General features: G+C 41.9%; 2 protein-coding genes across 2 annotated transcripts; one reads left to right on the top strand and one right to left on the bottom strand.

Annotated features, from left to right (window-relative positions):
* Positions 1-322: 322 nt before the first annotated feature.
* Positions 323-9,426, top strand: LOC310934759 (pro-opiomelanocortin-like; the record flags this gene model as incomplete). Its single annotated transcript, XM_083898555.1, has 3 exons — positions 323-552; positions 7,056-7,182; positions 8,848-9,426. 3 exons carry the CDS (start codon positions 323-325, stop codon positions 9,424-9,426), a joined length of 936 nt encoding a protein of 311 aa, XP_083754681.1.
* Positions 9,427-12,793: 3,367 nt separating this feature from the next.
* efr3bb (EFR3 homolog Bb) lies at positions 12,794-24,903 on the bottom strand. The gene is made up of 21 exons (XM_083899018.1): positions 24,776-24,903; positions 24,009-24,159; positions 22,071-22,192; positions 21,660-21,809; positions 19,360-19,494; positions 18,181-18,259; positions 17,763-17,898; positions 17,472-17,633; positions 16,800-16,911; positions 16,663-16,714; positions 15,947-16,119; positions 15,753-15,828; positions 15,458-15,619; positions 15,126-15,257; positions 14,954-15,021; positions 14,692-14,819; positions 14,384-14,475; positions 14,214-14,262; positions 13,996-14,102; positions 13,841-13,890; positions 12,794-13,177 (listed from the first exon to the last, which is right to left on the bottom strand). The coding sequence occupies exons 1-21, from the start codon at positions 24,880-24,882 to the stop codon at positions 13,072-13,074; spliced, it is 2,349 nt and encodes a 782-aa protein (XP_083755144.1). The 5' UTR covers positions 24,883-24,903; the 3' UTR covers positions 12,794-13,071.
* Between the last annotated feature and the right edge of the window lie 2,001 nt (positions 24,904-26,904).

Genomic DNA, 26,904 nt, shown 5'->3' on the forward strand with positions numbered 1-26,904 from the left:
CCTTCTTCTTCTTGTTGTTGTTGTGGAGGAGAGCCTTGTCTTCCTGTGTTACCCATGGTTTGTTACTTGGATAACACCGAACAGTCTTGGTGGGGGCGACCACGTGTGCGCAGAACTTGAGATAGTGAGTCATCCCCTCTATGTCCTCAACATACTCACCCATCAACACCATCCAAATCTGTGGTATCAAAACAGTCTCTCAGGGGCCTCCTCTGCTTCAGGATTCCATCTCTTGATGGAGCGAGTGGTGACAGTGTGCCTTTGGACCAGGAGGGTGTACTGGGGCTGTACGTACACCAGGTTGTGCTCTGACTTTCCCAGTATGGGGAGGGTGGTGACTCTGTATGCTAATGTTAACAACCTGGTGAAAAGCAGCCAGGGCAGAGTTATTGAAGTCACCAGAAATAAATATAACGGCTTCAAGATGTTGCCTCTATACCTCCGGAGGAAGGTAAACATAGAGGGCGATCACGTGGCTGAACTCCCTCGGCACATTTTCTACCGCATTTATCCTTCTTACGAGGGTCGCGCGTCACTGGAGCCAATCCAAATGTACATTCTCTATCCCCACATTTTCTTTTGGCAGAGATTTCTTTTACACCGGATGCCCTTCCTGGCGCAACCCGGCCCATATCTGGGCAAGAAGCATTAAGGGCCTTGCCTAAAGGGGCCCACACTGGGTATTAGCTTGTACATACACTCTTAGAAATAAGGGTTCCAAAAGGGTCCTTCTACAAGGGCTGAGGTTCTACCTGGAACCATTTGCTTCTGAAAAACCCTCTCCCAAGGAAAGTGTTCTTGGTAACACTAATGGTACCATTTTGATCCAGAGAACCCTTTAAAACCCCTTTAAAAGGGTTCTTGGTGGAACCTTTATATTATATATAAGGGTTCTACTTGGAGCCAAAAAGGGTTTTCCTATGAGGACAAGCCGAAGAATCTTATATGGCTCTACTTGGCACTTTTATTTCTAAGAGTGTAAATAAAATACAGCGTAAAACAAAACCCAAGTCTGTTACCGCAGTACCCATGTTTTTTTTATTCAAGATTCAAGAAATGTATTGCCATGTCACAATGCAGCACAACACAACTGCCACATACACCGCAATAAATAATACAAGACAATAATGTACAAAAGAAAATACACACAGGAAGGACCGTACCCAGCAGCGTCATGTTACAGTAAGAAGTGCATCAAGCTCCTTTGTTTAACAGATGTTTAAGTGTGAGGTTGTTGTTCTCACGCCGCCTTACTAGCGCCTCTAGTTCACGGCGGTAAACGTTTCCGATGTTTTTGGTAATCAGGCCTACCGCGGGTGTGTCGTCCGCAAACTTAAATAACAAGACGGCGTTCGAGCGTGAACGAAGACAAAAATGTGTGAACACAGAGTACAGGAAGAGGTGATAAAACGCAACCCTGGGGGGGGGGGGGGGGGGGTGTTCGGCTGATGTATAGGAACCTCACCGTAGAGACACGGCTGCCAATTTGTTGTTGTTGTTGTTGTTGTTGTTTGTTTTAGAAAAAGAATACGAGCCTATGTGGAGGTGTTGGAGGATGCAGCGCACACAGGGACATCCACACTTCTGTTGGCTCTGTAGGCAAATTGGTAGGGGTCAAGCGTAATGCTGGACAGATGTTTGCATAGCAGTCTATCAAGAACTTTCATATGTTATTTTTCTTGGGGACTGGTGTGGGCATCGCTGACTGGCACAATTGAGAGTTTAAAAAATGGAGGTTGAGCACAGGTGTTAGTTCGTTAGAGCAGTGTCTTAATGCAGCAGGCGCCGCCCCGTCAGGCCCTGTTGCCTTCCTGTTATAAAGCTGGCAGAGCACGGTTCTGACATCATGTTCTGGAATGATCACCATGTGACAATGTCGCACAAAGAAAATGTAATCTACAGTCACAACGTTAATGGTTTTACAGTCACGTAACACTATCAATGCCATACATTCATATCGTTTCTTTCTTTCTTTCTCAGCGGCTGTAAACGCTTAAACCGCTGCTGCCGTCATGCTTCCGTGACGGACATGTTTTACGGGACCTGTGGCCACGGGCTGCCAAGTGTCCGGGGTCGCCAACAATTGCGTCTCGAAATGGGCTTCATCCAATCTTTCCTTGGCATCTGCTGTCACCTGAGAAGCCGAGCATGAGCACTGGGTCAGGGGGTCACATGCCGCGTTCTCATCTGTATCTGTGAGCGGTCTTTGTGCCGAGCGTAGGTCACATGAGCCACAGGCAAGCTGTGGCTTTGTGCTGTCCAGGGGTGGGGGGAGAATTGGCTATGGACAATTTGATTTGTGTGTTGCCTGAGGAACTGGAGCTTATTCACAGTATCTGGTGCTACTTTCAAAAGCATTCAACACATGTTTGTGTGTGTGTGTGTGTGTGTGTGTGTGTGTGTGTGTGTGTGTGTGTGTGTGTGTGTGTGTGTGTGTGTGTGTGTGTGTGTGTGTGTGTGTGTGTGTGTGTGTGTGTGTGTGTGTGTGTGTGTGTGTGTGTGTGTGCGCGTGCGTGTGTGTAAATGCCAAGTAGTGCCGATAAACGACAATGTCTGCTATGGTGTGTTGCCCAAATAGTGAGGAACAGTGAATCCTTTCAGATATTAATTAAGAACATTGTGTTTTTGTTGACTTTGTGTCCTGTGTCAGGATTTCATAGTCTTATAGAACACTTTGATTTTCTTTATTTTTTTAAAAAAAGTGCTTTGACAACAAAGCGAAGCAAAGAATGGGAAACAAAGGGACAGAAAACAAAGACAACTCGATGGCAAAAAGAGCCAACACTTGTTCTTCTTCAAAGTCAAATTCAAAGTTCTTTAACACAGATAGAAGAAACTAAAGATTATTGTTGTAATCGATTAATCTGTCGATTATTTTCTCGATGTCAGAAAATGTAAAAAAAAAAACGTTTTGTGTATTTTTGAATCTGAGTGTAGTAACCGTTTTTGGCCACATTCTTACATATGGCACCTTTAAGAAGCTAAAACAATCAGAAATCTTGTTTTAATCATGATAAAAGCTTCTAACCGATTAATCGATTATTAAAATAGTTGACGGTTGATTTAGTAATCGATTAAATGTTTCGGCTCCAGTGGCCATGAATGTCAAAAGTAATAAAAGCAAATGAACAATAAAAGCAAAAGCGACTGCACACGAAGCAAGCAAGAGCAAATACACATATATGCATATATATATGTAAAAGTATAACATATGGAAGTTTGTGAAAATGAGTCCACTGAATCTAACTGCATGAAATAATCTCGTGTTATGAAGGTACTTGACAGCACCAATCATGGTCACGTATACTTTCTGTATAATTTATACAAAAGTGATCTTTTTCTACTGAAAATTGGAATCATTCTTAGAAACCGAGGAGGACAAAAAAAAACAACAACAATATAAAGCAATAAAACCGACTGATTGGTGTTATGCACAGGAAGCACACATAATCTCCTATAAACCATCTATACTTCACTGTCCATCCTTGTTCTCCTTGAAAACCTCTATATACACAGCCACGGCTGAATATAATAATGTGTATGTTGTGGGCAATGAATAGGTAAAAGGACTCCCTTTCAATAGACTGAACCTTCACAAAACTCACTTGTGTGTGTGTGTGTGTGTGTCGAGGTGTAATCATGACGTCCAGCCAGTGAGTCAGATCCTCCAAATGAGGTTTCCACAGAGGACTGGGCTGTTTTTTTTTTGTTTTTTTTTCGAGCCCACCTTGTAGACGAAAAGCGGCGGAAAAAAACGATCCAATCAGTCAAATTGATTTTACATGCTCGGCTGTGGCTCTTCAGCCTTTTTTGTTGCTGCGGGTGTTAAGATGCCAGTGATTAGTGAGTGGCCTTTGAGGGATTTAAAGCAGGGATTGACAAGAGTCCACTGATGAACACCAATTGCTTTTATTAGTGTGTAAACACATGAGGACTACACACACACACACACACACACACACAAAGTCCAAAAAAGAGGAGTTTAACTTTTTTAATTCTACACCCAAAAGCAGCAGGAAGAGGAGAGCATCAAGTCAACAACTACTTCATTAAATGCTTTTTACCTGTTGTCTGCTGACGTGAGCCGCTCCATTGAGCGCAGTGTTAAAAAGAGTGTGTGGGTGGCCTTTACACCGGCCATTCACAAACAACACACACACACACATAAACACACACCACACACACACACACACCTACACAGAGAGGAGCAGGAGACCCCTAACCTCAATCACACCCTGAGGTCTAGAGAGTCTCAGCTTCATCTTTCACGTGGCTATATAAAGAGCTTTTTCTTCTCCAAGGAAGCGGCAAGCAGACCCTCTCCGACTGAACATTTCATCACAGAGGCAGCAGCAGCAGCAGCAGCAGCGAGAGGGAGAAGAAGGAGGAGGAGAGGGATCACCGAGAAGAAGAAGATAGAAGAAGATCTGTGGGCAAACGCAGGGAGAGAAGCAAGAAGGGAGGAAACGAGTGCAGTTTGGAAAAGGTAAAAATGTTGCTTTCATGTTGTTTTTTTGGTCTGTTTTAGTTGTTTTTTCTGTACAAATTCACTTTTTTCTCACCTTTTTTTATGACTTTTTTTAAATAATAGCAACATGATTGTGTCAGGAGGTATTTTTTGATTTTTTTTTGTTTTGGGTGGAATTTGTGTCCGTTTATCTACAAGTTCCAAAACAAACCTGCAAATAAATAGTGCGTATTGAGGTTTGTGTTTGGATTCAACTGCAGCAGCCCTCAGTCTTCCCTTCACAGAGTGTGTGTCTGTGGAGAGCAGAGTGTGCAGCTGAGTGAGTCATGCTGTGGGTGAAGAGAGTATAGTCAAGAGTTACCAAAGACAACGGCCCACCAAGGAGTCGCTCTGTAGAATAACGGAGGCTGAGAACATGCAATTTCCCTCTGTGAGACGTTTTATCAGAAAAGTTTGGAGCAACGCTGTTATTCCTTCCCCGACAGGAGATATTGACGTTAAAGTTGATTTGCTCTCTGTTCTGTGCTTCTAAAACACATATCTCTGAGTGAGTCACTCGACGTGGGAGAGTTTTATTCACGAACGTAAAAGAAATCAAGATAAAGTTGAGGGAAAATAAAACATTATGTGAATGATTCATTGACTTAAAAAGCCAAACTAACAAATATGATGCCATGTCCTCCCTGAAGGCTCTGAAATGCGTTGGACACCACACCAACGCGTCCTCCTTTTGTGTGCGTTTTTTTGCGGCCGTCGTGACGTGTGCTCTAGTTAAATCGTCCTTGAGGCAGAATGCGAGGCTATGTTTGCTCGCCACTTGGGGCCCACAACAAAGACACAATAACTGCCATCTCCCTTCGTTGACCTTTCAAACCTATAGACCTTCTTTTTTGAACAAAAGAGGTGGAGGTGGAGGTGGAGGTGGACGGAGCGGATTCCTCAGTTACTTCAGTCATCATGATGGGGTTTGTGTCCCTGAGCGACCCAGAATAAAAGGTTACCTTTCGTCATCCACCCCCCCCCAACGATTCACAAGGTTACAGCATTCAATTCAAGCGCTGATTTAAAACCGTTTCGTAAAACTGTAGGACTGTGTGAAGACAGGGACTGACTGACCTCGCTGAGGGTGCTTTTGTGTCCATTAACAAGGCTTAGCAACAGGCGTTTGCTCTCCCTAATTACAGGGGACACTTCAAAATAAAAGGGCTCACTCTCCCGCACCAAACTCCATTGAGAAAATCAAAGTTTTTTTAGCTGACCCCGGACAAAGGTCAGCGGGTCTGCGCGACTGCCTCGTTTAATCGGTTTGTGTCGCTCGGGTAAATCTGAACAAATGAATTGAGACGCTAAAGTCACACGGTAACACGATTGGACTCACTGACAGAGGCAGCAGTGGGTTTACAGCTCCTGTGTGTCATTGACATTATTTAATGATTTTTCTATGGAGTTTGGTGCAGGGAGGAAACTTCAGCTTCCAGCTGGAGAACGATGTGAAATGGTGGTTGTGCCTCATAGAATCACACAAAAACCTGCGTTATTCCTTTTAATAGAAGAACGTTTTTCATATATCGTTTGAAATAATAGTGTTTTGATTGAAACTTTGTCTTTTTGCAAACTGGTTTCGTCGAAGCTTCGGTTATTTTTATCTTAAGTCTGCTTTTTTTTTTACGGCGGCGAAGGAGCAGGTGTTTGCAAAACAACCTTTCACGAGAAGGTCAAGCTGTAAAATTTACAGCTTAATGTTTATTTCACATTTCACATTCGCGTGCTTTAATGACGGACATACCACAGATTCATTTCGCCCCCAAATGCAGGCCAAGGTAAAAGGGCCTTGGCCTTACTATGGTATGTCCGTCAGCTTTATTAGTAAAGCGCATTTCATAACACAAGGACAACTCAAGAGCCCGGAGTGATAAAAGAACAAGGTTAACCCAAAATGTTGCGTAAAACTCTCAAATTATTCAAAGAATGTAAAGTGCAGAAGATTTTAACCTGGATTTTAAAAACACAGATCGGTGCAGTGAAGCTAAAGACTTTCTTCAGTTGCACCCAAAAAGAAGTCAACGACTATATGATATTTTACACTTCAAACTCTATAAGCTCCTCTGAATCTCTCTTCTCCCACCTCCTCTCGTATCTCTTGTGTGATTTTAATGCCTTTTTATTCGACCGCCGATTTTAACGCCTTGCTTGTTTTTTATTCCCGTGATTTCCCTCGTGCGTTTCTATGCCTTTGTGCAGCACTTTGAGTTGCCCTGTGTATCGAGAGTGCTGTACAAATAAACTTGAAAAGCTGCAAACCATCAAGTGTGTCTGCAGAGAGAGAGAGAGAGAGAGAGTCACATTTTCACTGTATTTTTTATGTGTGGAAACCAAAACCATCTGTGTTGATTCCTGTGATTTTTCTTTTTTGGGGTGGTGGGGGGGGTTGAAGGAGGAATGTTTATGATTTGAATTTTGGCTCACACATTTGCTGCTGACACTCGGCTGTGGAGGAGTCACATGAAACTGTGTGTTTCTGTCACAGCTCAGGGTTCAATACAGTGAATGTCTGAGCCTTCACGGTTGTTCTGCTCATCCACTGCAGGCTGAAGATGGTGTGTCTACGGTGGATGCTGGTGGTGGTGACGGTGTACGCGTGCGTGCCCGGGTGTGGCTCAGTGTGCTGGAACAGCTCCATCTGCAACAACCTGAGCAGCGAAAGAAAGCTCCTGGTAAGTCAACAAAAAAAAAAGGTGTCTTCACCCTGACCTCTGTGTGGTGCTCTCTGTTTACTTCTTTTTCTGTAGCTGCCATCACTGTGTTTGAGGAAAAACCGAGAAAATGCAAGAATATCCATGCTTTTATTGTTTTTCATTTTACTGCTTGCATCCCACTGTTTTTAGGAGAGCACACTGTGCTTTGAAAAGTGCTATGTAATTATCATTTAAAAAAAAAAAAAAAGTCAACTCATTAGTAAATTCGTATTATGTTAAACATTTAAGGGGAAAAAACACGGAATGCGTTTTTTCATGATAACTGGCCAAACTATGCCTTCATGTCGAGGATATGTACATGTTTGCAATTGGAAGCAGATGTGTTTCGTTGCGTAACCCCGCTAAAAGCTGCTTTACCGTTTTAGATTAGACAAGTGTCAAACTCAAGGCTCCGGGGGCCAGATGTGGCCCGCCATGTCATTTCCTGTGGCCCCCGAGTGATTAATTGGTCTTAAAAATCTGTGTTAAAATAGGTCTATGCTGCTTTAAGGCATGCGTTGACCATAAAGTACATTTCCCACAATGCAAGGCGATTGTGTTACCCGCAAAGTGACGGCACCGCCACTAGATCGCAGTGTATCATTGTATATGCGTCATGTGACGAGTGAAATTGAATAAAATAAATACAGAAAGTTATTTAGCAATATGTTACAGAGTAGTTACCTGTATTTAACATTATATTTGGTTACATTTAGTTACATTTATTCTGTACGACAGTTGCATCTGGCCGAATGAGGGTAACCATTATGCTGATGTGGCCCTCAGAGAAAATGAGTTTGACAACCCTGGATTAGATTAATCACATTATATCTATCCATCCATCTTCTACCACTTTATCCTCCACATGATCCCAGCTGACATAGGGCGCCCCAGACAGGTCGTCAGTCCATCACAGGGACATAGAAACAAACAACCGTCCACGCTCAGACTCACACATGCAGTCAATTTAGAGCAATTACCTCATCTCCATATTGCATTCTGTTTTTGGACTGTGGAAGGAAGCCGGAGAAAAGCCAGGCACACACGTGGAGAACATGCAAACGCCACGCAGAAAGGACCCTGTTCGACTATTGATCCATCGACAGAAAAGGAGTCCGTTGCTTTTCTGATACAAATGTCGGTTTAAAAAAAGATTACATTGGAGTTTGGTGTAAGTACACTTGCGTGTCGTCGGTAAACTGTGATCGTAAATAAGCTTCAAAGTGATAAATAAGGACATAAGGAAGTTGTATTGTCATTGTGCTTCCACGACAAAATGTAGCATGGTACACAAACTGTATAAAATGGCAGCAATAAATGATATAACTAGAAAAGAAAAGCACTCGGAGAGCGCAGACCTCCGCCAAGGCAGCTCAACTCCCCACCCCCACGGATCACGCCCAAAATTGAATCACTTGTTTCTGGTCCCATTGTGGACATTTCCTGAAAATTTCATCCAAATCCGTTGGTGACTTTTCGAGTTATGTTGTTAACAGACAGACAAACAAACAAAACATATACTACTTCCTGGGCGGAGGTCAATAAGAGCAGCAGCTGTTTAGAGTGCATTAAATCATCTCCTCTTGCTGCAGGTGATTAAAACACTCAGATTAAAAATGCTACTGTTGATCTCTTCCACCGCAGGACTGCATTCACCTGTGCATGCCCAAAGTCCGCGCCGAACCACCGGAGCAAAACGCCCTGGCCATGAAGACGACGTCTGAAGACGAAGACGACGACTTCTTATTGGGCATCATCCTGGCCACCCTGACCTCCTCTGAAGACAAGTTAACAGACTCGGGCCTTAAAGCCCACGGCGACGACCGACGCTCTTATTCAATGGAGCATTTCCGCTGGGGGAAGCCCTCAGGCCGCAAACGCCGGCCTATCAAAGTCTTCGCCTCTTCCCAGGAGGAAGGGGGCTCCGCTGAGGACACTTTTCTCCCTCAGATTCGCAGGCAGTTGCGCAGCTACGTGGACGAAGCCAAAGGGGCTCAGCAAAGCCAGAGGCCAAAGGTCAACTCCAAGGCGCAAGTCGTGCTGAGCCCGCACGATCGGAAAGACGGGAGCTACCGCATGAGTCACTTCAGATGGGGGAACCCGCCCACCTCGAAACGCAGCGGCAGCTTTATGAGGCAGTTACAGGCCAGACCTAAGGGGCAGCTGGCCTCGCTCTTCAGGAACATTATGTTGAAGGATGCGCAGCAGAGAATACCGGAGTGAACAGGGGGCGGAGAAGGAAGGCAGTGTGGGGCGAGGTGGGGGGGGATCGGGGGGAGTCGCTGAAGAAGTGGTTGCATGTTAATGTTTTAATTTATTTTACTATTGTTGCCGTCTCTTGCATGTTTTTTGAATGTCTCGTCTGGGCCAAAGGTTTGTCCCAATAAAACCTCAAATAAAGATAAAAATAAATACAAAAAAAAAAGACTGCCTGTGACTGCCTGGATCTGCTTGGTGTTGACTTGAAAGCTTTCTATAGATATAAATAATCAAAAAATGTGCATACACAAGCAATGATAGGTGACGCCTGCATCAATATGAATAAAATGATTGTATGCTGATGATAATTTTCAAGTCACTCGTGAAATATTGATGTTTTTCTTCATTTGCGATTAACACAATAATAGAAATTCCCCACGACTCACTTATCACAATCGCTTTTAATCCTGATCAGTGAGAATATGGTATATTGTTCTATCACTCTGTGGCAGATCCACTTAAAGGAGACATATTATACCCTATTTCTCCAAGTTAAACTAGTTCCCTGGTGTCCTAATGAACATGTCTGTGACATGCTTTGGTCAAAATACCATAAGGATGAAGCACCACAGCAGTTCAATCAACCTGACAAAACAGCCCTGTTCAGAACGCTCTGTTTAGTAGTATCTCTTTAGGTCCACCTTAAAGGTCCACCTTAAAAAAAAGTAAAACGAAACTTCAGGGAAACAGTGCAGCACAGAGTTCTACACAAACTTCCAGCCTCAGAGGATTTACCTGTCCAGTGGATACATGTTATATATGATGGCAATGTGCCTACTACTTTTCCAAATGCTAACTGCTGTTAGCTCCCAGTAGCCTCTGTGGCTGATTTCCTGTCCCTTAAGTTTCATTTTACTTTTTTTTTTTTTTTTTTTAAAGAGAGATACTACTAAACAGAGCGTTATGAACAGGGCTGTTTTGGCAGGGTGATTGAACTGCTGTGGTGCTTCATCCTTATGGTATTTTGACCAAAGCATGTCACAGACATGTTCATTAGGACACCAGGTTAATTGGGAGGAATAAGCTATAAAAAGTACCCTTTAAAGTTTGGAAAACACTTAATAATTGTCCAGCTGGTTTCATGTGACCTGCAAAAAAAAGGGGGGGGGGGCTATTGTGTAGACATGGTAAACAAAAAATAAAAACACCCGTTAGATATTAGATGATGTCATTTACGAGGAAGAACATAAATGTGAGTATTGTTAGATAATAGGGTCAGGGCTTTCAGCCTTGCAGAAAAAGAACCAAAATAGTCTTACTCAAATCATTTATGGTTACAGACAATTTTATTGTACAACACAGCAACATCACTAGCATGCGGGGTCAGGTATGACACTCATAAGGCATTTTCTCCATGTAAAAGCTGCCTTTGTCCCTAGGTAATCCAGTTTTTAAAGTGCAAAGTTCACAGAAGGAATAGATTTGACCTATAGCACTACACTGTAAACAGATCTATTAACCAGACAATGTCGCGTGTCAAAAAGTAAGGATGGATTACTCTCGGTTCATTTTACACACACACGCACAAACACACACACAGTGATGATGACAATGAGCGGACCGACACATTTACGGGGTCTTCACTGTTGGAGCTGCAAGATGCTGAGAATTAGTTTTTTTGTTACATTTTACGTTACGTGTCACTGGAAGGTTTAGGCTTGTTCTTCGTCAATGCTGAGGAAAGAGCGACTGGACAAAAGGTGTAAACTGTGTCTGAGTTTGGTCTGAGATCATGAGGATAAAGACACACACACATACATGTAACACTCACTCACACAAACACAGACGGGGTAAACGTGAACAGACAACGATACGCAGGCATGTGCGGACATGAAGATACACACAGTGGACACTAAAGTGTAAACGAAAAAATAAGAAGAAAGAATTGGAACTACACCAAACTGACAATCTGGAAAATACACCATCATCCATGTTTAACAAGATGGCTGGAACACGTGCCACATCTGATGCAGTCAATTTCACAAGAAGCACGGGGAGCAGGAGGGAGACACGGTCCCTTACGATTTCACAAAACTGAACCATCGAAAAAGTACACGACACACAAATCACACACAAAAAGGATCTGCTACCTATAGTCGGGCCCTATCAGTCAGGCTAGTGCCACGTTATTGCCATTATACATCGTTTATTTTAATACCTGCGAGTGTGCGCGCTTGCGGACACACAAAATGGCTTTCAGATGCACTTTTTATTTTCGCTGACGGAAAACAGATCCACAGCTAGCGGTGGAAAAACAAACAATTAACGCAAACTAATTCCATCAGGACTTTGGGGGGGGTGTAATGGCAGCAAAACAAGTCTCCAAAATTCCGGATAGCAATGACATTGAAAATAACTTTTAAATCAGATCAATTGTATGAGATGGGCTCGTTAATACCTTACTAGCGTAACTGTTACTGTTACTTTCACAAATATTATAATTTCACGTGTTGATTATTCGTGTGAGATTTTTAGAAAAAGTATCTGAATACAAACTAAGTAGCTTTCCTCCCTCCATATACGACACTCGTCAGTGTAGTGGCAGTCTAAAATTACAATTCATATACAACGATATATACACAAACAAGAACGTCCCTACTCTGTACATCAGCTTAAAGATTTATATATTTCTCTGTATATACACATTTCTATGAGAAGGAAAACAAAAATAAAGAATCCTTAGTTATTTTTCCTAGTGTTTTAATCTGGTAAACTCTTCTGTGGCGCAGTGTTTGTGTGTTTGCGTGTCTTGGAACTTGAGTCACCGATAAGGCACACTCACTTTGGAGGATAGCACACAGGCAGCAGTTATCGTTCCTTTAAACCACAACTAAAATTAAAAAAAAACCAAAAACATATGTAAAAGTAGGTGCAGGAAATATATATATATATATGCCCATTGTTAAAGAAAAAAGCACTTTGGCTAACACTAACGAAAAAAAAACGATAAAAGCGTTAACACTGAAGTTAAACGAGTAACATTGGAAGTAGGAACACGTACGACAATACGATAAAATTAAATTAAAATGTGTCTCGTTCAAATACTCTCTTCCTGACCGAAAGAAAACGTGACAGTTGATTACATATAAAAATGTCATGAGAAAGCAAGAATGATTGGTCAATCTATTTTTTGTTAATTACGGAAGTATGGCACCCTGTAAGGGACATAATAGTTAGCAGTGCTTTTTAAAACAGGTCCAGTTACAGAGCATGCAACTCATTTCATTTATTCTAAAGTTCAGTCTGTCACAACAACAATTTTTCCTTCACAGTTCTTGGTAAAGTCTGACACAAAACTCCAGCCAGTGGAGTTTTTTGTTTTTTTTAACAGACATTTAAGGAGAACTGAAGGGAAAACATTTAATCAAAATAAACTTTGTTTTTACTGCTGATTTCACAAACATACGCCTGCTTGTGTTGGCTGCTGTCACAGAGCAAAGGAATTGTCATTTCAGATGGCTAGGATAATTAAAAACAGAGTGAAAACAAAAGTGGCTTGGCTTCAACTGTAGTTGTTCCCTTACATCCCTTGTGTGAAGTGATCGGCGTCTCTCTCTTCCTGTACAACACAAACCACCGTCGTTGGGGCGACGACTTTCTTTGCGGTTTTTAATAGACACACAGGTCGGGGAATTTCATCTCATAGATGGGCACAGATCGACTCTGAGTTTGGCCGTAACCTGACGTGATGGTTCCAGACGGACTGGGCGGGGGTCTGAATGTGAAGAGGAAACATCCTCGTCATCGATAACAGCATCATCACGTATTTAGTATCACTGCCATCAGTCAGTGAGTTCACATGCGTGTTAAAAGTCTCATTTTAGTCGGACTAAGACAATAATTTGGTTCTCTTAACGTCATATAAACAAGTTAGTCCGACTGAAATCAAGCTAGTCTTAGTCGGACTAACCAACCTGGATAATGTGAGTCATAGTCCGATTACACCTGCATGTATACACTTAGTCGGACTGGAGTCTTACAACCTATAAACGACGTATTAACTGCATGACTGTTGTCGGAAATCATACATCGACGTTTTACACAGCAACCACGATAGATGATTGGTCTAATTTGTAACACGATAACATGCACAGCAACGTTTGTTTTTCTGTGACGTAAAGGAAACTTCAATACAATTCGCACTAGCATATAGAGAGCTACAGCACGACCTATGGAGGCGGAGTTAGCTGTACACAGCCAATAATTAGATTTTCTCCTCTGCATGTATACTCGGTAAGTTGTCCGATTGCCTGTCTTAGTCAGACTAAGGCCTTAGCTCGATTAAACTGAGCATGTAAACGTAGTGAGTGACAGTACTAGCCTTTACAAAACAAATGTAAACAAATTATTCAAACGTCGTAAAAGCACAGTCTCTTACCTGATTGTAATTTCAAAGATCTGATTTAGTTTACTCTGCAACTGAGTGGCCTACAAGGGATAGAATACATTGTATTAGGCAGTGGCAAGAACATGAAACACAAGAAAACTGTTCACAATAACTATTTGAAAGTAAGAAATGTTTATTTGACGTACCCTGGCACCACAATGGGCAGCTATTTCCTCAAAGGGGGCTTTCTGAAACTTCTCCACCACTTGTCTTCTCCGCTCCCTCTCCAGCTCCTCCATACCCACACTGTCCACTAGAGACAGGCAGAAACAACATTTTAATTACACTCATTTTCACTCATTTTCTGGGTAAGTCATTACTGTTTCATTGGGGTCTGTTCAAATCAAACAAGAACCATTACTACCTATGGCATTTTTTAAGGTCTCGAATGTGATCTCCTCTGCCGGTGTCCTCTGCAGATCAGAGAAAGAAAAATGTTATCAAATATACTGACAGGTGAAAAACTCTAGTGATTTCCACCTTTATACAGCAAAATATAGATTTAAATGTATACAAATGTGTTGATGTCTTTACCTCTTCCTTCTCTGGACTGTTTCTGGACTCCACCTCCACTTGGAGTGAGATTGTTTCACCAATGCTCTTTCTCTTGGAGAGACGGTCCTCATCTGCAAAGAGAGCTCAGATTTACTTGTGTTCAAATGAAACCTCTTCACAAAAAAAAGATGGGGTGAAACACAGTAGAGCTGGAACAGAGTCAACTCTGATGAACTACCTTCCATGGATTATTTAAAGTGGATTTAAATACTTTCATGATTATGAGGCACATAAATCAAAAACCCATCCTTTACTGAGCTACAGCTAATATTACATAAGTTCTTTACCCGTGTACTGTGGGACATAAGGTGTAGCCAGTCTCTCTGTGTTGTAACCACTGCCTCCAAGGACCTCGGTAATCTTCGACTGTAGGAACAAAACATCCCCTTCCACCTTCTCGAGGGAGGGAGGCAGCCTAGAGAGAAGGAGCGAGTGGTTACTTCTTTCTTATAATATAGAAGAGAAAAGCAACTCCATGTATTGATTATTTAAATACAAAATCGAATATGACATAAAAGTGCTGCAGATTGGATGAAAGGAGGCACATACTTGGGGTTGTCAATGAAGACATCCTCAGGCAAAAGGTAGGGGCTTTCTTTCTGTCTGACTTCAATTACCTGCAGAGCAGACGAGAGGAGGTGGTTTCTATTAACACATATTCTTGGTATGCCGTCACATACAATCCACAAAAAAAAAAACAAAAAAAAAAACAGGTCCAGACCTCGTGTATGTGCTGGCAGAAGGCTGGAACGGTGGTGAGCTGGCAGATGAGGTTGAGGTAGGCAGCGGCGAGGGCGTGAATAGCGCAGCGGTTATAAACGGGCAGAGCCTCGTCGGTCGACAGTGCCAGGTCCTGCACAAGCAACACAAAGAGGCACGACTGAGCATTGTGAAACAACTGAATGTGTAGAAACCACTGTAACATCATTAATGCCAGGTTTTATGAGTCATGGACTGTGTGTGTCTATGTCTCCCAGATTATTTGTGATCAATGTTTAGAGCCACCAGTTTAATTAATGAGTACAATCTGAAAGTGTGTGCAAGCATCAGTACCTGCAATGCTAGTGTGAGACGAATGAGGTCCACCACCACCTCTTCATTGGCCAGCTCCATGCTCAGAAGTCCCAAAAGAGCAAAAAGGTACTCGTAGTGCTGCCGACCACTGTTCTGCTCCTTGCAGCCCAGGTAAATGTGTCGGTACAGCTGCTGACCATGCTGTGAGTGGAGGATGAGGATGAAACATTCGATAAATATAAATAATTTGCCATGCTACAATCTGATATTCAAAGAATACCGTTCCTAAAATACTTCTCATATTTATATCCACAGACTGCGGCTGCAGACGTACCTTTTTCATGAATAAGTTGTCTTGTCTGGAACACTTGTCAACTTTGAGCTTGAGTGCCGAGATGTCTGAGATGCTGCTGCACAGAGAGAGCACAACAGAAAAAGAAATTGAAAACAAAGTGCTTTGATAATCGTTCAAGCGTATAACGCTGCACGACACAAAACCAGCGCCTTCCTACAGACACAACCTCATACCTAATGTTGAGGAACTTTGGCCTGTTGTCATGCCGGTCGATGAGACTGAGAAGGATCTGCAGCACCAGCAGTCGAACCTCTGGATCCTCGGTGAGAGAGAGGGACAGCAGTGGCTCCAGGAAGGAGCTTGGCAGTGCCGTCAACATGTTGGTGGTCTGGAAACCCGCTGTGACCTGACATAACGATGAGCAGTTAAGTCTATCGACCATAGAAACAAGACGGCATAGGAATGGCAAAATCCTTTCAAGCACGACCATTACCTTTATAAATAAAACGCATATTCTAAGGCTATAAAAACCAAACAACCTTTACTTTATAGCAGTTATACAAACATACTTCTGGGTAGTATGTTCCATTTCTGCTAATAAACCTTCCCAATGTTAACACTGGACCTTTAATGGAAAGGCAAATGTGAAGCCATGCAGAGAAATGAAAGCTCATAAACAGCCATTTCAGACCACAGACAAATAAAATTACACTGTGATGAGACAGATTAGAGCTTTTAAGTTTGCCTTAAAACCACTTCTCGTCTTCACTGATATCACCATGATAAACAAAACACTATTCTATTATGTCAGTGCGGCGCCACTCTACCTCAGTGTCTCTGTTCCTGCCATTATTCAAGCTTCTCTTTCCTCTTGATTTCATGTTTATATTAACATATAACTGGTTACCATCTCTATCTATCTAATTACTTCTACATGAATGTGACGTACCTGGACCAAGGATTTCAGTAACATGACCTGAATCATCCGGGTGCCCTCAGGCCTGGGGATGAAAGAGCAAATACAAATAAGAAATCTTCAAACTGAATTGTTTTACATGCAGTGTTTGACATGTAAGGAACATTTACCCTGAGCCAGTGGGTGGCAGTGCGAGGTGGACACCAGGGACAGGGATCTTGCCCATAATGAAGAGCATGACCTCTGACCGCTGGTATGTTGGCAAAGTGTTTGCAAATGAACCTGATGGAGAGAGAGAGAGAGAGAAAAACAGATGTATAAGAAGAGGATTTGGAGAAAAGAAAATGTATACATTTTTCTTTTCACCCCAACCGGTCGAGGCACATCTTTGAGTCTGGTTCTGTCAGAGATTTCTTACTGCTTAAAGGGAGTTTTTTCCTCACCACTGATGCCTAGTGTTTGCTCATTGTGTGAACTGTTGGGTTTCTATGCTCTCCATGATGTTGTATATGTTATGATTTGGTGTTATACAAATTGAATTGAATTAAATCAAATGTAAATATACTGGCATGGACATAAACACAGACAAGGTACGTAGAATCATCACAAAGAGCTCCATTTCTCTCGGACTTCCTTTCAGGGAGATGTATAGGTAGACGCAACACTGACTGCTTAAAAATGCATCAGCATCACCTCCATCTAACATTTCATAATGTCTATAGTTTTCTGTCATGGAGAATGAAATGAACATAAATCATTAAATCTGTTTTAGGCCAAATACAGTCGGTGTCTTTGACTCCCTCTTTCTGTCACACAAACAGTCACATGACCTGGATACTCACCAATGGTCCTGATGACGGCCTCCTGCAGCTGCCTCTCCTCGTGAGCTTTGATGATCTTGGTGCCGATGTTAGTGCTGCCGTCGTACGAGCCGGTCAACTCGTAGTCGACGCTGAGACGGAGCTGCCGCAGCAGAGTGTTGAACACCTCTAAGACTGTGGGGCCTGCACACAAACACAAGAGTACTATCAAACGACTGGTTGACCACCCCCCCCAAAATAAATCTTATTTATGATGTCTGAGCCATTTACAACACAACAAACTATGCCTTAGTGTGTGTAAAAATAACTCACCAACAGACCCACTGGCTGCGATGGCAGCTGCCTCCAGCAAAACCTCCACGATGCCAGCTCGCACGGTGGCCGAGCTCTTGCTGTTAGCGTCCAGGTGACCGAGAAGCTGCTGGATGACCAGGTGGGAGTGCTGAGACTGGAAGCAACGCAGAGGAGGAATGAGTGAAAAAGAAACACACATGGCAGAAAAACATCGCAGTAAGTCATACAACCAGGGGGCAAAATAAAAGCTTACAGTTTTCATTCATGTCCAAAATGAACCACAGCTGTGTGGGGATCTATAATATGCACAAATTGTTTTTTTGACAGGCCCTCCCTAAATTATGCAACAACCACTTACAAAGACAGAAATATGGCACTGTGTAAATCACACACAACATGTTCCAGGGTTATGTTTTTCCACATCTTTCTCACTCACCTGGATGGAGTACATGATGATTTTGAAGCAACGCACCGCGAAGGTCTTCCCCTCCCATAGAGAGTGGTTATCTAAGTGCCTGGGGGAACGCAGGCAGGAGGAGAGGAATGATGATGAAACAACGGATGTAATCATACGGCACAGCAGGAGCGATAGAGAGCAGTGGGGTACTTATCTTTCAAATATATATATTTATTTCCTTAAATATAATGTACATGGAGTTTTAAAATGTAATCATTTGTACATTAGCTTCCTTTCATAGTTGAAAATCAAAAGGAAATTATATCAAGTCTCAGAAAAAGAAGTAAGAGTCAACATGTGTTTGAACTGCAAAGTCCTTTGGTATGTAGAGACGGAGAGGAGGAGGCATAAACTTCTACAGGGACAGTGATTGATGGACATGCGCTGGTCTCTTGACAAGCGAAGAAGAATTGAAGGTTAGATTGGCAGTAAACTGAATATGGAAGGATCATGTATTTATAAAATAAGAAATGAAGCTACTACACTGCATAAATGTCAGCTACAGTGACCTTTGGATAAATTATTACATAAATAAATAGAGTTAGTGACATCTAAAATTGTAGATGTGAATTTTAATCATTGTTAACCAGATAAATAGATAGACTGCAGGCAGTTAGATTGGAATTTAATTAAATTTAATGTTAATAATAATATAAATTCTTTCTTGGACCATAAGCAACATTTTCACCTTTACTTTTTGACTTACTGTATGTTGCTACACACTAAAAGATAAATAAACAGATAAATGCAGCCAAATCTAACCTCTATAGTGCAGGTAAATAAGAACATCACAAAAGATGACGGAGATAAAAAATAAAATAATCAGTGAGTTGGAAATAGAAAAGCAGAACAGCAACTTGTGATAATACAACAACCTTGAAGGCAGAGCTCAAAATAAAGGCACTACTTCTGTTAATGTTGACTCAGCACACCATGTTCTCGCATCTTGTCGAAGGTAACTGTGCAACCTTGCATTGACCTTGGTGCCCCCGTGGGCAAATTGGGGTAGAGCTAAAAAATGCCGCAGTAGTGTCATGGGAAGGTACTATCCCTTCAGGTTTAGCCAATGCGTCAAAAGGAAATCACTGCATCAAGCAAACAGATCACAAAGAGAGAGAACAGATCTTGTAAATAAAAGATCTTGCAGTGTTGTCTCACATTAGCACGGGCGTGATAGCATTCTTGATGTTGCCATAGGCGGCTCGTCCCAGAAGCTCCCTGAAGCAGCGCTCGGTCAGCTCCACCGGGCTTTCCTTCTCTTTCTCCGACGCCTGTAGCGGCGAGGGGGAGCGGCTGGTCGGGAGCAATGCAGGTGAGGATGCAGAGAGGAAAAGGGGGAAAAAAACAGACAGGAAGTGAGGAGAGAAGAAGGGAGGGGAGGGTAAGTTGGGAGGGGCAGAGAGGTGTAAGGGAGAAGAAGGAGAAAAGAGACAAGGGTTTGGAATCAGAATCAGAAACACCAAGGCTTCATGTTTTACACAAAAACACAGACAGCTGTGTCACTGCAGCCTTAACTCCTGAGGTGACTTTTCTCTCTGCGGTAAACATTAAGTGACTGCGTTTGTGCCGCCGTGTTTTGATACGCGTGCAAATGGATCATCGCAGTCCATCCGACCTTTCTTTTTTACCTCATACATAGTTAAAAACCTCCACCAAAAACTCTAACTTGGCCATGACACGCCTCGGGTGGTCCACCAATGATGGCATTATTTATTAACAGCCTAACTCTTTTATCTTTCCTGCTCCTGCTGCTGTAGAGGAAATGTGACCTCTTGCCTCTCAGTGGCTCCTCTGGGTTAGTGAAAATAATATTACAGAACACATTTCGAAGCACAAACTCAAAGGAGAAAGTTAATTCTAGGTGTCACGTCAACATAGTCACTCTCACGTTTATCACTTTCTTACCACTGTTTTTTATGTGAATTAAAATGAAGGTAATTATCATTCCAAAGCACATGGCACAAGTGTATTTTGGGGCGTGTCCCAATCCACTTTTTCCTAATTTAATTGGGGAAATAAATGCTGTTGCCACTTGGTACAAATGGGTTGTGCTGATGTGCTCAGTTGCCTAATACAATTGTGAAAGTGTTTTGGTGCATTTACCAATGAGAGTGACATCTCCCATCTACTTTAAAAGTCAGATGAATTTGCTCTTTGGCAGACTTGCCTGGAAAAACAGAGAAAATTGCACCATCTTTGAGTTTTTAACTTGACTGTGTACTTACCGACTGCAGTGGCTGGTAATGACTGGCTAAACTCCTCAGTGCGAGGAGGATGCACAGCAGGGGCAGGCCTCATGACTCACACTGAGAGGAGGGAGGCTTACTGGGAAATGTGTCCGTCTGTCTCTTTCTGTCCATTTACCTCTTTATTTTTCGTTTTCTATCATCCTCCTTCCACTCCTTTTCCTTCTCACTGGCCTCCACAAGACTCAGATCTCTGCACTGACATCAAATCTAATTTCTCGATGTGAAACACTGCCAAGAAAATAACTCTCTCACTGGCATGGTCGAGTCCTCAATCTATATGATGGTGTAATTCTCCACAAAAGGCATTATTTATGTTGGTGCTTTCCCTTTTCATCCCTTTAGATTCTCTCGCATCTGCCAGCGATTTCTGTCCACCGATGAACGGATGCACATAAGGGCAGCAGAGCCCTTGTCAGGGGGGGTTCACTCAGACATGACATAGATGATAAATGACATGTGGGATGGCTGGCTAGACTACCAGGACAAACATGGCCTCAGCTGAGACTAACGGCAGCAGTAGGCTCCAGAGACGTTGACTGTGATGGAGGCATGACAGGTCAACACTGAGCTATTTTGGTTCTTCATGTCAATCACAGACATAGCAGCTACTTAACTGATACATTATATATGCACACTAACTTTTATTCTATATATTTAAAGATGTATAATGTTCAGTTTCAGTCACTTTGAAGGAAGTCGTTTTTCAGGTTCAACTAATGGAGGCAATTACATTAACAAAACCACCTTCACCTGTGTAATGCAATAAATCAAGAGCACCACCAAATACACCTTTATCTCTCCTCTCTGGTGACAAATATTCTGATTCCCCGTCTTCCCATAGGTTAAAGCGCAACATCTCAGCTTTCAGGAACTGTTGGAATTTTTCCAATAGCATAGATAACTGTCGGGTAATTACGATATTGCACAGTGCGCTTATGCAATCGTGTCGTCTCTGATCCTCTCGGTGTTAAAGGGTTAAAAATATGTTGGTTCATTATTAAATTGTAGCACACCAGAACATGTTAGCTTCTTCAAGGCTCATGACCCACTACAAAAGTGAATCTCTGGCTCAGATAACTGGATCTAAATGGATGTACATTCAATTCAGGTCTAAACAGAGTTTAGTAAAGTTAGAGTAAAGAGTAAAGTTACGCCTAACAACCAACATAAAGAACCAAATGAGTTTTCAGTCTTCTAGTGAACACTCACCTCTCTGTACGCTCTCCACTCTGGAGGTTGAAAAGCAGAGAGGGGACGATCTTGTCCATGTGCTGAGGGTCCCAGATGTTGGCCTGTAACTCGTCGTTCACGGTCTTCCTCACCACACCCTGCAGACCCTTGATACCTGCCATGCGGATCCTGGAGGAAACAAGTCACAGACACACGGTAGAAACTATTTTAGTGGATCTATAAATGGATCATTTTGTTTATTAAAGGTTTGTTTATTCAACTGTCAAGATTATAAATACGATGGTACAAGATTGTACTTTGCTTGAAAAGATTTAAAAGACATGTCCACAGGCAGCAATGGTCTAAAAAAAAAACACAATACAGTCTAAAAACAGCAACTACTTCATAAACCTGCCTGCCTTTGGCATAATGAAACATCAGTCCACTCACTTTGTACGGATGTCAGGGTCCTCGTAGCTAGAGTGGCACATCTCACTGAAGCGTGACACAAAGAAGTCGTAGCTGCGGTGGTACGATGGGGTGTCTTCTTCTATGTTGGCAAACTTCACGAACTGAGAGGTGAAAAAATAAAATAAATTTCTCAGAAAAAACAGCAACCAGCCTGTTCCTACTATTCTTAATGTTCTTAAATAATAATTTCAATGAAAAAACTCTAAATCTTCAATTCAAGCTGTAGTAGCACCATAACATCTCATTAAGAACGAAAAAAGGACAGAGCAGAGGAGGGCTCTCCCACTGGGCCAGGAAATGTCACCATTTAAACATGCTGACATTTAGCGTCACACCACGCTACAAGTAATAAATTATGAACTAGATTTTCTTGGAATCATGTTAGAAATAATACAACCTAGCACAATAATTAGTCCATCATTCAGAAAAGCTGATGATAATTAGAGCGCGTTAATTCCCCATTCAGTTACACGTACATGCATAAGATCAGTGCTGTAACTAAAATGCTGCACTGAGGATTTTTTTTTTTTTTTTTAAAAAAGGGTAAATGTAGGAAGAAAATAAGCATCAAAAGGACTCTCTGTTGAATTAACTTCCTGCACTGGAGTGGGTTTTGCAATTAAACGAAGTACTCTTGAACAAATTTAATGAAGTGAACCCTTAACAGCTCCTGTGATGCCGCTCAGCCGCTGCAGTAAATTGCTACGGCAGTTAATGCCCAGACAACATTAGGGTATAAATTCAGAGAGTGGAGATAGAAGGCTATGCCGGGAAAAAAAAAAAAAAACACTGCCTCAAGTCTTTTCTGTCACAGAGTCATTCATAAATATAACTGCAGATCAACAAAACACAATCTCAGATGCTGGTGAGTGAGAATGGGCTCCGCAGTATTCATGAGAACAGCCTGGTGGGGCTTGATTCCTGCTGTCATTAACTCACTAATCCTCTCATTTCACCTCTCTCTGACACTGGTCTGCTTTGCACGAGCTACACAGAGTATACACAGGGCAGATGTGATGTGGTGGTCGACAAGTGAATGCACAGCACTGAAAATGACAGTACATTTCTAAGCACGGGGGAAGATCAGGGTGTTATTGGTCTGTGTTTAAACAACTGCAGTTAAATAAACCCCAATCAATATCCTCACAGTAAACAACAGGCACAAAGAATACTTAAATTTAGCAGATAAAGCAAATTTCCTCTGCTAGTTATTGTGGGGAACAGCATAGCGACGCTCACTGCACAGAGCTGCGAGTATGTACACGAATGCGTCAGTGTATGGCTTTGCATTTGTCTTAATACTCGTGCATGAGTGCATGACAGAGAGACTGACAGCAGGAAGATTATGAGTGAGAGGCCCGACTCATGTCTCATGAATCCGCGTAGATGACTGCAGAGCTTTGCTATAGTCTGCAGCTAATCTGATTTCCGTTATGCGTCCTCCGCTGACCCAGACGACGCAACCGATAGCTGCATCCCACGTCAGAGCATGCTTGTCATTCCCACTCAATTTGGCAAGATCTTTCACAAATATTAACACAGCATTCCCCTCAAATTGAATAACGTTTACTTTGTGCCATTGTGTCAGGGAAGTAACCGCTCCCCATCAATGTTTGATTGTATAATATCTCTAAGTCCACCAAACAGAAAAGCTCAAATTCAAGGGTGTGGGTATTGCCCTCATTATATCAGAAAAACAACGTTATATAACTTTTAAATTATTATTTTTAATACAAATGTATGACCAGGCTTTACGTCTATGTAGTCCATGCTTTTAAAAAAAACAACACACCTCTCCCTGACTGCAACAACATGGTGTTGCAGCTGGTATTTTTAAAATAAAATGCAAAATGTTAATAATGGAGGACGAACAGAGCTGCTCTATCTTTGTTAGTAAGTGTGATCGTGGACACTTACAGAGTTGGTTCCTAGGATCTGTAGGCTGGGTTTGTCTGACTCGAGCAGCTTCCGCACCATCTTCAGGAAGCTCTCCACAAACAGGTTGATGCTCTGACAGTGGCAGGCCATCAGCAGCTGGTCCAAGGCTTCCATGGCTATGCATACATACCTGAGAAAAGAGACGCAGACAAATGTATTTTACATTTTGACAACAAAAGAAAAAGATGTACTTTTTAAATGCCTATCCCCGTGTAGCTACAGGGATCAAATTGCGATAAGCTTTACAGACAAACTCTATAGACTCACTTACTGCACGGGCAGGTGGATTCTGCCAAGTGTAAATGTAATAATCTGTACAGGCTGTTGGCACTGCCAAGAATCATCACACAGAGTGTAAAAAATCATGAGTCACGGAAGACTAAAACCTCTGTGGAGTGTAAGGTAAGCGCAGACTGTACAGAAACATCACTGTCGATGACCCTTCTCCAACTTTGCAGAGAGCGGGCAAAAAAAACAAAATAATTACTTAGTGTTGTGACTGAGTGTAAAGGAGGAAAACGGTCCAGAATTCATTGAGTAAATTGGTAAAGAAAATGTGTCCAGACCAACTGAACTTGATTATATAAAAAGTCTGTGTTGGACTATATTTGTGTAAAAAACTCCAGTTAATGCATTACTTCATGACTTTGTAACTTTAAATTCATCTCAGCATGAAAGAATAAATACTGCACAAAATATGTTTTTGTAGAGACTATTTTGACTGGTGATTGGCAGGTGATGCTCACCCGTATCGGTGTCGGGCCACATCCCTTGACAATCTCTCAGACAGGTAAGCTCCGATACGGTCGAGCTTCTCTGGAGCCGACAGGGCATAGAATGTCAATTTCTCCATGTTGGCTTTCACCAGCCCATCCTAGGAGGGGAACAGGAGGAGAGAAATCAAGACAAAGGATAAGAACACTTCATGGTTATCCCACACATGTAATTATTCAAGGCACGCCGCTGAGCTTATGCAGCACTGTAGTGTACAATTCTCCTCAAACCCCAAATTACGATTCCATAAATAGATCACTGAAATCTACCCCCCATCTTCCCCTTGACCTAATTCACTGTTCTTCAGTTTGTTCAGGGGAAGGAGAAAGCTAAACACATTTATAGCCTCTTGGTTTCCATCACATCCAGACACAAAGTCTGTGTTTTGCATGGTGAAACTATGCTTTGTATTTACCTTTTATATAGTTATATAATATTATGAATTCATTTTATTGTTTCTCTTGGCCCCCAGGATGAATAGGTGTCGCATCATGTAAAGGCTAATGGACATAGCAATAATATAGTAAATGAATGAATAAAAAGTCAGTCAAAACAGAGTGGTTTTATGATGGAGGTTAAACCCATATGTATAAAGCTTTACAATATATAATATAATAGCTCCTTATTTTTTCCTTATTGTTTTGTACTATTTTGTAAATTAAAAGAAAACAGAGTAAAAAGCAACTGTAACAGAATGACGGCAAAATATAAGACAAGCAAGCCTTGATAAAGCACAAAGAGCACAGGTTTTACCAGAGGCTCAAATCTATTCCAGAGTCAGAATAAGCCATGGCAGTGTGACAGGGAGTCACTGTGAACATGCCACAAGCATGAAACTGATGCTGTGAAACGAAATGTGATCTTTTTTTTAAAAGATTTTTAAAATTGTTGCTTTCTCTGATTGCGCCAGGTTTAAATGGAATGGGCCACAATCTCACATAGTACAGAGCATGCAGTACACCTTGCTGATCATGAGATGAACTTCATTATGCCATGTCTGTAGCGCTTTGTCAACACCTCCAAAATGGTTGTTATATACAGTGATAACATTTTATTGTTGGCTTCATTTAATTTATGAGTTTCCAGTTGGCATTAGCTTGCTGGCACGCACCTAACTAAAACAAGGCCCCCTCATTAATGTTTTTAGGTGCACCTGACATTTCTAGCTATGAAAGGTTTAGGTGTCTGCTGTAAAAACAGACCTGCTCCTCTAATCAGAGGGTTTATATGGAGATGAACAGATCGCTGCCTAAGTATTCGTCTGTGTCACCAAAACATCCTGTGTCTGGAATTCATCATCACAGGATACGGCAACTGACAATGAAATAACATTGTTTGTAGAGGCCTCTGTAGGATGTAAATGGAATAATTCAAGACTTCAGGCCATTTTTTTTAAAGCTTTTTTAAAGCTTTAAAGAGTTTATGGGTTTAACATATTGTTGTTTTAATAAGATTTTTTTGAGGAAACAGATATACAATCCAGCCACCTGAGCCAATATCAAATTAGTATTGTTAAGATAACGACAGCTTTTGTGTCACTGGTGCTTCTCACCTCTGGGTCCTCTGGGAAGATGTTGTCTACCAGGCGCTTGTACCGAGGCCTGAGTGCCCCACAACAACCGCAAACCCCTGAGGAGGAGGACATGGAGAGGAAGAAAAACAAAGAGACACAAAGGTGATCAATTCCATTTGTCCAGAAAAAACAACAACTTAAAATGCACTCTGTATCGTCTGTGTGAATAACAACCCCTTGTTTCCTTAAAGTGAGGCCAAACATGGTAAATAAAGTCAGAGGAAATTATAGGTTACATAGTCAACATCATCTTGACATACCGGGGAAAATACTGGGTCACAAATCAGCCACAACCTTGTGACATAAGTTAATTCTAAGGAAGCAACAAATCATTCTTAAAGGTGTTTTTAACACAAAAAGCAACGGTGGGAAACTGGAGATAAAAAGTGAGTCATAAATTAAATTGGCACGGCAGCAACGAGAAGACAGGTCGAGGTCGTAAAATAACAGCAAGCTGAAATTAACAGTAATCTTGCCAATGTTTTAGTAGATGTGTGCAGCCGGCTGTGACAAGTAACATGATCGGTC

Source organism: Microchirus variegatus (genome assembly GCF_963457635.1).
Source record: "Microchirus variegatus genome assembly, chromosome: 12".
NCBI classification, from domain to species: Eukaryota; Metazoa; Chordata; class Actinopteri; order Pleuronectiformes; family Soleidae; genus Microchirus; species Microchirus variegatus.

Excerpts from the sequence above, each read along its gene's own strand:
- efr3bb (XM_083899018.1), bottom strand. The coding sequence starts at position 24,882 with ATGGAGAAATTGACATTCTATGCCCTGTCGGCTCCAGAGAAGCTCGAC. Across the intron at positions 22,193-24,008 it reads AGATCCTAGGAACCAACTCT|TTCGTGAAGTTTGCCAACAT; the intron begins GTAAGTGTCCAC and ends TTCACCTCTCAG. Across the intron at positions 16,120-16,662 it reads TACTGAAATCCTTGGTCCAG|GTCACAGCGGGTTTCCAGAC; the intron begins GTACGTCACATT and ends TCGTTATGTCAG.